The sequence below is a fragment of the Vollenhovia emeryi genome, unplaced genomic scaffold (assembly GCF_000949405.1).
Source record: "Vollenhovia emeryi isolate VEMERY1.0 unplaced genomic scaffold, V.emery_V1.0 DF939638.1, whole genome shotgun sequence".
Classification (NCBI taxonomy): Eukaryota; Metazoa; Arthropoda; class Insecta; order Hymenoptera; family Formicidae; genus Vollenhovia; species Vollenhovia emeryi.
In genome coordinates this window covers 11,703-22,111 of record NW_011966728.1, presented here as the reverse complement: position 1 = coordinate 22,111, position 10,409 = coordinate 11,703, and the positions used below count along the sequence as shown (strand labels likewise).

Genomic DNA, 10,409 nt, shown 5'->3' with positions numbered 1-10,409 from the left:
TCGCGCACGTGCCGGTGATCCCCTAAAATTTCAAAAATCTTTATGCCCCCGCCGCTCACAAAGGATTGGATTGATCTGAGGATTAATCTGACATGAAAATACATGAATTTGTTACGTCACGTCTCTGTTCGTCAAAATAATAGTCTTGTCCGGTTTTTGGTCAGCACATTTAAGTGTTTTACTGGGGATTGGACTTAATTAATTGTGTGAATTAATTAATTTCAGTTTTAACGGAATTGGATAAGAGGATTTCGAGTGAACAATCTTTTAAGTATTAATTCTAACTTTATTAAATAATGAGTCAATCAATATCGCTGGTATGCCTTTTGCGTTGTAAAAGTTCAATAATTTTAACTTCTGATTTATTTGTTTCATTTTAGATGTAATTTTATGATTTACACGTACGTTACAAATTATTATAATGTAGGCAGCACATACCGATTATTGAACCACAAGACAATCAGCTTAAAGAAAAGAAGACTGTGTGGCAAAATGGTACTTAAACTGTCTATTAGATTCGGTAGCTCCTCAGCGTTAAAGTGCTTCAGAAAATAACGATACTGGAAGGTCAGCCCTGTTCCCATCATCAACGTCCAAAGCAGTTTGAAGAAAATCGAGGAATTTGGCCATATGCCAGTAAGACGCAGGCCGATTTCAACTGATCGACCAACAGTACTAGTCGGTATCATCGCACTCAAAATACGTTTTTTCGTTCACTCCGTTGTCAGAGCCGAAGGAAACAAGCGTAAGCTCCTGAAGTTCCCGTATGACCGCTGCACATACTCGCTAAAGGTATTAACATAAAGATCGGATATAGCCCCACCTTAACGGCCGCCGACCAATCGCAAACGCTAAACGTGTATTTTCATCTTATACTTAAGAATGCAGAAAAAAGTTACTACGATCGAATGATGATTGCAGACCTCGTTGGGTAAAGAATCGACAAGGGCGCTATTTGGTGGTAGCTTCCGGAACGGGAAAACCTCCTGTCGCCGACAGGTGATTTATTGTGAGTGATTTACTTTAAAAATGCAAGGAAATAGGGAAAAGTTGCAGCACGCCAGTGCAAGAGCAAAGATTGCTAGAGTGACTATCGTCAAGAGTTTCTGAACAAAGTAGTGAACATAAGTTACATCTATAAGAATATAATGCTGAATCTCTTTGCGAATAATCGGTCGAGATGCATAAGAAAATGCAATAGGCAGAAGATAAATCATTTCTAAATTTTGATTTGGATGTGCATTTAAGGCTCCTGGATACTCACTGCAGCTATGTTGATTTCCAGCCGTGGCGAGCCCAGGAGCCTTAAACTGATCTCGAATCAGGAGTCCGCACATATAATGTATTTACGTGGCTAGTGTGTGTAATACGGATGTCTGCAACTATTCTGAATGAGAAAATTTTAATAAAAATAAAGGACGACAAATATTTCATTACATCTTTGTACTGTATAAATATGAGATATCTAAAAATACAAGACGTTATATTGTAAAGATAAAATTTTCACCGATACACAATTAGTTTTAAATTGGCAAATTTTTCCGACGATGCGATCTCCAATAAGCACGCAGTTAAAATATATTTGGAGTCGGAAAATCTTTTACGTTAACTTTCGATTAGCAGGGGCAACCATACTCAGCGTGGTTGACAGTAAGCCTCATCCTAATGACATCCTTAATGTCAGCAATTGTCGAAAAGTTACCCTATTGTTACTAGTAGTTCAGCACGACGCAGAAATCACTACTCGCCATGCAATATCGAGTAATGCTCAAGAATTCTAGAGAGTTCGTCGCCCAAGCATGAACCTGGTGATCTTCGACCAATTCGAAATTATTCATCGCACAAATACGTAGCATATTATAAGTAAGGAAAAGTACACGACTATGATTTTAGGTTTGCCAAAGGGAAAAAATACATATTATAGGTAATAGGTTTTGTGCTTCTCCACGTCGAATGTCCCCAGGTGTACAATCACAATGTTATTTGCTTTAAAAATGCATAAGGCGCATTTTGGGTAAGCTTGTGCATCGTGACGTTACAGAGTTATAACGGAAAGTATGATGGAGAACTTCGTAAGAGAGGGAATAGAATATCTTCGACGCTTCTGATGCGCAAAGCATAACGCAGTGTTCTGTGTTCAATGCTTAGTGAAAGGCAACTTGAAAATTTCAAGATTGATTTGAGATATCAATACATGTTGCGTAACATCTACACATTAAGGTATGTACAGACTTGAAAAGTAACCCCATAACATTAATGTAGTGTTAAAATTTCAAGAAAACATTCATGATAACTTTGTCTTGACCAACGCCACCAAGGTCAAACTGATAAAGGCTAATAATAAAACTCTTTAAACCTTACTACTTTTGTATTAAACTTTTTCTTCAAAAACTCAATTTCATCGAAATTCATCGAAATATTCTGGGATCTGGATCTTTTTATTACACCCTGTATATCATAAAACTGTAGATAAAGATTAACGTTAAAAATACTGATTATATGATTAGTTCTATGCTTTATCAAATGCTTTATTTACTTCATTTTTGTTGGTTTTTACATGTCTCATATATTTAATATTTCACATTTTACATTCTGAAAAAGGTAAAGTCAAATAAAATTTTTCTTATCGAATTAATTTTTGTGCTCTATTTATTTTACATCATAAATGGAAAATAGTCGACAATAATAACAATTTACGAATAAAAGAAAAATTGTTTTTACATTTATTTACAATTATTAACAATTAGTATGAACGAAAATATGTAACACTCTAAAAAAGTTCATGCAAATCTATTAAAATTATTATTTAACATCCCAATATTCATATAATATCGCTAATTGGTATGTACATGAAAAAAAAATAGATTCCGGCTACGTTCGCTTTGAGCGCTTACGCGTTGAAAGTATTATTCTATGTTTCTTTGATGTATAATAAGCAACAAAAATAGAATGATGTTTTCAACACATAAGCGCCTAAAGCACCGCAGTATCAATGTTGCCTGTACCGATGCACAGTGTAAGACCACGAAATTGCACGGAATTGTACGGAAAGGCACGAAGATATATCACTTACAATTAGTCATACAGTCAGACATCTGCAATTCCGACGTATTCTTCACGTTAGTCTTTCACGAGTAATCACATGATCCGGATGCTTGTGCCTGAAATATTTACAACGCAAATTGTTACGTTCATAATCTCGGCCTTTCTTCAATGTGATTGATAAAACTTATTGTGTGGATCTTTTCGCTTAACTGAGAAGATCTAATAAAATCAAATCAAATTCATCAATTTAATTTACAAAAGTTTAGTGTCCATGCACAATACACAGAAGTGAACACATTCAGTATTTCTAAAAGTATATAAGTTCGTAGTCTTAAAATTTTTTACTTTGAAATGTATCCACATTTAATGTCTATTAAATCACGTTTATAGAATTCATCAGAGCTTCATAAAAGATCCGTGTAAACTCTATGTAAGCTCCGGAAATTATCTGCTCAATAATTACGCCTAATAATTAATAATTAATTTAAAAAAATCAAATTTAGGTATAAAATACGAGATTTTACTTAGAATTTAGTAGATATCTAAAGGAGATTACATTGACACAATGAAAATGAAGATTTCCATAATAAATACTAAACATTTATTAGAGGCTTTATAGATTTGAATACTTTAATAATACTAGTAATTGCAATTTTAATACAATATTACCTCATATTTCGCATTTAATCTATCTTCTGAATTATGTAACGTGTTATCTGTAACAAATATTTTGAAATGTTTTGTAAATTAAGAAAATGAACTAAAGATTGTATTATTAAAGATTTTTATAAGATTTATTAATAGATACTTCTTTCAGAGGAAAGTGTCAATCGATATCAGAATTGTAAAATGTACTGTACACACTATTGTGATATTACATACGATTTCAGCTTAGACGAACCACCCTAAGAAAACGAAATTGTTACAGATTAGTACCCGAAGATCAACCCAAAGAAACCACAGACATGGATACAGTTCATGATCCATATTTGAGACACTTGTTCGATGGTGACCCAATATTTAATGTCTACAATCAGGAGGCTGTAAATTTATCGGTCGGAGCACCTGGTCCTGATTTATTGAAACATTGTATAGAAATGCTGAATAGATCCACGCGACATAGACTGGTAACAATGACATATTTTAACATTGCACTTATCCTTGCATCTGTCAGATAATATTCTGAAACAATTAATATCTATTGTCAATAACTTATATCTTTCTAAAATTATTATCTTTACAATCTATTATCACAATTAACTTACTTTTAAAAATCAACTAATGCAAATTATGTTTATTTTTAACTTTGTACTTTGTATACAGTCCACTTCAGTTGAATTGAGTAAGGCTAATTTTACATTTGTCATACGACAAATTTTTCAAGCGTGTTGATTAGCTGCAAGATAGAAAAGTTCTCGAGTACCTAGAAATTTTCTAGGTACTGGCTTGTAGCCAATCAACATGTTTAAAAAATTTGTCGTACGACAAATGTAATAGTACCCTCATCCTTAATTTCCATGCACGCGCTACTAAGCATTATTGCATTGCGTTCTGCTACATTGTATAAATTATTTTTCAGAATCTGATAATAGATTCAATTTTATTAATTCAAGTTGAAAGTTTAATTGGAACTAATTATAGTTAATAACCTGGTGCAATCATTCACAAACAATTTTTTAATATTTTCTATGTTAAAATGTAACAATAACATTTAATAAATTGAACAATATTTTGTTGTTTGCATTTATGAAATATTTTATATTTTATAAGCTGTTCTACAAATCCTAAAATATTTATTGCACTATTTGCAATCCATGTTAATCAAACTAAATATTGTTATAGGAAGAAGAAGAAAAGGAAGGAAAACATTACCTTTTTCAATATGGTATCACGGCGGGTCTTTGGGAATGTCGCGATGAGTTAGCCAAGTTTTTGAGCAAACGATATGGCAATTCTGTATTGAGAGAGCAATTAATATTAACATGCGGAGCATCACACGGTCTTCAATTATTACTGAATACCATACTCTCACCAAATGGAATTATTTTTGTAGAAGAAGTTACTTATATGATTGCTCTCGAGGCTTTTAAACAATTTCCACTGATGCAAATAGTTACAGGTAGATGATACTATAAATTTATTATTGTATAATTAAAAATAGGCGGGCTCCGTTAGCACACATTCACTTACATCGACCTAGGAACTTACTAGTAAATCACCAATCAGAAAATTTTATACTAAATTAATCAGAAAATTTTATATTAAGTTATTCAATTGGCGATTTATTTTAAAAAATTGATTAAAAATATGCGTGCTATCGGATTCCTCTAAAAAAAATATGTCAATTAAGATGTCTGCTATTATCATTTTTATTTCATATAGTGCCAATGAAAGATGATGCAGTAGATCTAGATGCACTCGAAAAAATAATAGTTGAAAAGAAGACAAAAGGAAACTTTCTTCTAAATGATCAGAAAATATTCTGGGCGATGTTTTATACAATACCAATTTTTCATAATCCAACTGGAATGACACTGTCTCCTGGTAATTTGAATACTGCGTACCTACACAATCAGTTATATTTTGTGACCGAAGAATGTGCAATCCATTGCTTATTTCAACCAATATGCATAATTTGACTCTTTTAAAGTACATAAACTTAAAATATATACTCTTGATTACATTAATAAAACGTTATTTCATCAATTTTATTTCTCGCTAGATCAATGCAGGCGTTTAGTAGAGATTGCACGAAACAATTCCATAGTGCTAGTCTGCGATGATGTATACAATTTACTTTATTATGGACATGGATTTCCGCCACAACGTTTATTTTCTTACGATGACCCAAAAGATCCAAATTACAAAGGAGGAAACGTTGTATCAAATTGTTCGTTTTCTAAAATCTTGTCACCAGCGATTCGCTTTGGATGGATTGAATGCAGTCCGCGCGTTGTGAATATTATAAAGACCTCGTAAGGGATCTTATTTTCTTTTCCTGAAAAAAATTAGCTAAAAATATAAATCATACAAAATTATTTATTATGTCAATGACTTACATAAAAGTCTCTGAATAAGATTAATCATAAATATCATTAATTTTGTATGTATCACATTTGTTGTGCATTAAATTGCACCGACTAGCAAAAATTCTTGTGACTTATTACTGTAACTGTTTAACTGTACATTTTTAATATATTTTTCTTTTTAGAGGCATAATGTGCAGTGGTGGAGGAGTTAATCATTATGTTTCCGGAATAATTGCAAGTTTATTACATGAACATCTTGAAGATGAACACCTTAACAAGATGATAAAGATCTATAAAGTATGTTACATCATCTCCATAAATATCCTTATGCTCCAAAAAGTATATTAATTTAATTAAAGACCGTAATAATTTAAGAAAATCTTTAGTATAATTGAAAATAGTTTGTGTATGCTCTCAAGATTTTATGATTTTTTATTTTAATATAAAATTGTTCTTATATATTTTAATTATTAAAATAAAAGCTAGATAAAAATAAAATCAAGACTATTTTTTAGGAACGATTAGATACTCTTTGTGCGACTTTGGATCAATTTCTTCCAAACGGTTGTTCGTATCACAGACCAGGAGGTGGTTATTTTGTTTGGATCCATCTTCCGTCAGGTATAACAAATGTTGTTTTTATATACCTAATGATTATGAAATTATCATACATACATACATATTAGAGTAATTATGATAGTAATTGAGTAATTGTCCGACCACATAAATTTTTGAAATAATTACATATTATAATTTTAATATTGTATTCTCTTTCAATTATATTTTTGTCATATACTTATAATAATTTATTTAATTTTTGTAATATTATCTGTTTTACAGATATGGATGCTGCAAAATTCATCAAATGGTGTCAAAAGGAATATAAAGTATCAGCGATACCAGGTACTCGATTTTCATACAAAGGTGAAGCAAAGAATTTTATACGTTTAAGTATAGGTTTTCATACAAGAGAAGTTTTGGAAACTGCGACACAAACTTTATGTAAGGCGCTTTTCACATATATGAAACATAAAGTAAATTGTAAAAACGATATTAAATAAGAATGTTCAAAAGTATAAGGAAAATATTTTTATCAAATCAGAATTTGAAAAACAAAATAAAATATACATAAAAAAGACAAATATATCAAGTTGTTACTTCGTAACAACATGGCAACCGGGTGGCATCAAGATCAAAAGTGTTGACATTGAATAAACCTATTGTACTTATCTATACTGTGCTATGGAGGTTCAAACACAATCAAAATTCTCTTCCTTTTCGTTTCCATTTTCCTCTCCCTCTTCCTCCCTACCTTCCACCCTTCCTACTACTACTAGTCTTATGTGGATTAATTCTTTGTCATATATCCCAGGTCTTTAATTAGATGGAGATTCTATGTAAAGGTGATGATAGAACCTAGATAGAGCGGACACAGGTCGCTGCAAAAAATGCAAGTAATGTAGGATAGTCTTTATTCCGCAATTTTAGTAGCTCGTTAGAAACTGCTTAAATGCATGCCGGTCAAAGAGACCTATGGAGGATCATTTATACTATGTATGAAAGGTAGGGGTTACCTGGCGGTGGCTGACGTAACATTGAAGGAATGACGATTGAAAAGCTGCGGACACAGGTTTCGCGTTTTCCTGACCAATATCAGACGTTGATATTTTTACTGTTACCACCTCTAACGTCAAGACGAAACGGTCACCTTAAACACACAAACACACAGTGATATATCTTTTTGATATGTGGCGACAGCATCTCAACTGAGATCAGAAATAACAATCAACGCGTTCTTATGAAGAAACTGCAAGTAAACTCTAGCATTTAAGCAACAAAACTTTGAACTTGCAGCGCAAGAATTCTTACAAACTCAACTATTGATAAGCTATTAGTTTCTTAAAAACTACGTTATTCATATATAAAAATTATTTGTCATTTAAAACTTAATATAATTATAAAAGTAAACCATAAGTATAATACTTATGTACAAACGCCAATTTTTCTTCTTCATTTGGCCCCTGGGTTTTCTAAAACAGCATAAAAATTCAGCTAAAATATGCATCGTGAACAGCTCTAATTTAATAATCTACATATAATATCAATAGTATCATAAAGTATATAGATCATTCTGCTTCCTTACCTGCAGCAAATTGAAATAGTAAGGGGAGTTGTGACTAGATACGACGTTGCTGTAATTGAAGGTGTTGCAAAAGTAATTTTGGTTCATTATACTGGTATTTAACGCAGTAAAAGTATTTGAAACATTGCGGCTGTTACCACCTCTAACGTCAAGACGAAACGGTCACCTTAAACACACAAACACACAGTGATATATCTTTTTGCACTTCGTCGCATTTCAAAATGGAAAGAAATATTGAACAAAGAGTTTGTTTGAAGTTTTGTGTTTCCAACGATATTTCTTGTGCCGATGCATTGAAAATGCTACAAAAAGCCTACGGAAACTCTGCTCTCTCGAAAACACGAGCATACGAGTGGTATTCGGCATTCAAGAAAGGTCTCAAAGAAGTTGAAGATGCACCTCGTAGTGGACGCCCTTCGACATCGACAACCGATGATAACGTTGAAAAAGTTAAGGAAATCGTGCTCGAAAATCGTCATGCAAGCCTCAGAGAGATAGCTGGTGAGCTCAACATCGCGTATGGATCGGCACAGCACATTGTGGTGGATATTTTGGGCATGAAACGCGTTGCAGCACGACTTGTGCCAAAAGACCTGAATTTCGTTCAAAAACAGTTCCGAAAGACAGTGGCCCAGGAGATGATTTCTGAGGTAACAGACGATCCTACCATGATGAAACGCATAATTACTGGTGACGAAACATGGGTTTACGAATATGATGTCGAAACTAGCCAACAATCATCCGAGTGGCGCTATGAAAATGAACCAAAACCGAAGAAAGCGCGTCAAAGTCGATCAAAAATCAAGGTTATGCTCACAGTTTTCTTTGATTATCGAGGCGTTGTTCATTATGAGTACCTGCCAACGGGTCAAACAATCAATAAGGAGTATTATCTGGGCGTAATGAGGCGTTTGAGAGATGTTGTGCGTAGAAAACGACCGGAATTATGGAAAAACAATTTTTTGATTTTGCACCATGATAACGCTCCCTCTCACAAAGCACACATTGTGGCCGACTATTTGACCAAACACGCAGTAAATACCATCCAACAAGCACCGTATTCTCCAGATATGGCACCCTGCGACTTTTTCCTGTTCTCAAAACTTAAATTACCGCTTCGTGCAAAAAGATTTTCGAGCATAGATGAAATAAAAGAAAATGCGACGAGGGAATTGAAAGCCATTCCTTCATCGGACTATGAAAAGTGTATGGATGAATGGGTTAAGCGTTGGCATATGTGCATGGCTTCAGATGGATGCTACTTTGAAGGCGATAAAATAAATGTACCCGAAAATTAACAAAAAATCTGTTTTATTTACCAATTCCCGGAACTTTTTGATCATAGTGTAAATCATTTTAATTTTAACAGATTATTTATCCGCTTTGACGGATGATGATGGCAACAATTGTGATGTCTTTTATAGGTTCGCGGATCGGTGCGCGAATTCAATGCTAAATAGATTAGACCTCGCAGGATATTTGCACGGAAACTCAACATTAATCGTCATAATCAAGGAGATTATGGATTGACGTCGACTGTATAACCACGACGAGGTGGATTGACTTAAATGGCTTTGCTTTCTGTTTGTTAATTCGTCTCTCGACCGGAACTCTCTAGAACTTAGGCAGCACTTCTAAGCTAGCCTCATCAGACATCTAGGTACTTTGTCCGTACCTCTGTTCGCAATAAAGACCTTTTGTAACCAAAACTATTGAGATTCGAATTTCATTTTCCTGCTGCAAATTTGGGAATACTGATACCAAGAATTGCTACGATTGTCGCTGTCAATGGTGTGGCCCCAATCTATATATAGGATCGTCGCTGCCAATAGTGTGGCCCCATCCCGAAAGGTAACAATTCTTCGGGTCTATTTAAAATAGCGCGGGCCCAATCAATAGGATCGTCGCTGCCAATGGTGTGGCCCCATCCGACAATTCTTTGGGTCTATTTTTTTATAGTAAATTTTATTAATGCCTACAAAAGGCGGATTTAGGCAGCAGGAGAAGAGATTGAAATTTCAAATTAAACAAGCACTTAACTCCAATCAAGATCCCTTGCCTTACTACGAGCAACTATCCAAATTGCTCAGTAAACGCAGTAATAAAACTGCATCAGCAACGCAACAAGTCCCTTCTCCATATTCTTACCCTACCCTCCAAAAGATCGAAGTAGAATTAAACTTTTGTTACGT

General features: G+C 33.7%; 2 protein-coding genes across 10 annotated transcripts in view; one reads left to right on the top strand and one right to left on the bottom strand.

Annotated features, from left to right (window-relative positions):
* Positions 1–2,052, bottom strand: part of LOC105557059 (odorant receptor 82a-like) — a 6,596-nt gene extending 4,544 nt beyond the window's left edge. The window contains exon 1 of the mRNA XM_012004192.1: positions 439–2,052. Coding sequence (XP_011859582.1) covers positions 439–689 — 251 coding nt within the window. The 5' untranslated portion in view covers positions 690–2,052. The remainder of the gene's footprint in view (positions 1–438) is intronic.
* A 72-nt stretch (positions 2,053–2,124) lies between these two features.
* On the top strand, positions 2,125–7,305 carry LOC105557060 (uncharacterized protein YER152C-like). Of its 9 annotated transcripts, none has more exons than XM_012004195.1 (10): positions 3,119–3,358; positions 3,436–3,475; positions 3,863–3,896; positions 3,974–4,172; positions 4,888–5,164; positions 5,428–5,589; positions 5,768–6,020; positions 6,257–6,371; positions 6,590–6,695; positions 6,915–7,305. In XM_012004195.1, exons 4-10 carry the CDS (start codon positions 4,011–4,013, stop codon positions 7,133–7,135), a joined length of 1,296 nt encoding a protein of 431 aa, XP_011859585.1. In that variant the 5' UTR covers positions 3,119–3,358; positions 3,436–3,475; positions 3,863–3,896; positions 3,974–4,010; the 3' UTR covers positions 7,136–7,305. The 9 variants fall into 9 exon arrangements, with proteins under 9 accessions (XP_011859583.1, XP_011859585.1, XP_011859589.1 ...); XM_012004199.1 differs by having other exon boundaries at positions 3,119–3,366; XM_012004198.1 differs by lacking the exon at positions 3,436–3,475.
* The last annotated feature ends 3,104 nt before the right edge of the window (positions 7,306–10,409 follow it).

Coding starts and splice junctions, on each gene's coding strand:
- LOC105557060 (XM_012004193.1), top strand. CDS start 2,141: ATGCTTAGTGAAAGGCAACTTGAAAATTTCAAGATTGATTTGAGATAT. Junction 2,221..3,973: donor CGTAACATCTACACATTAAG/GTATGTACAGAC, acceptor AAATTGTTACAG/ATTAGTACCCGAAGATCAAC. Junction 6,696..6,914: donor TTGGATCCATCTTCCGTCAG/GTATAACAAATG, acceptor TCTGTTTTACAG/ATATGGATGCTGCAAAATTC.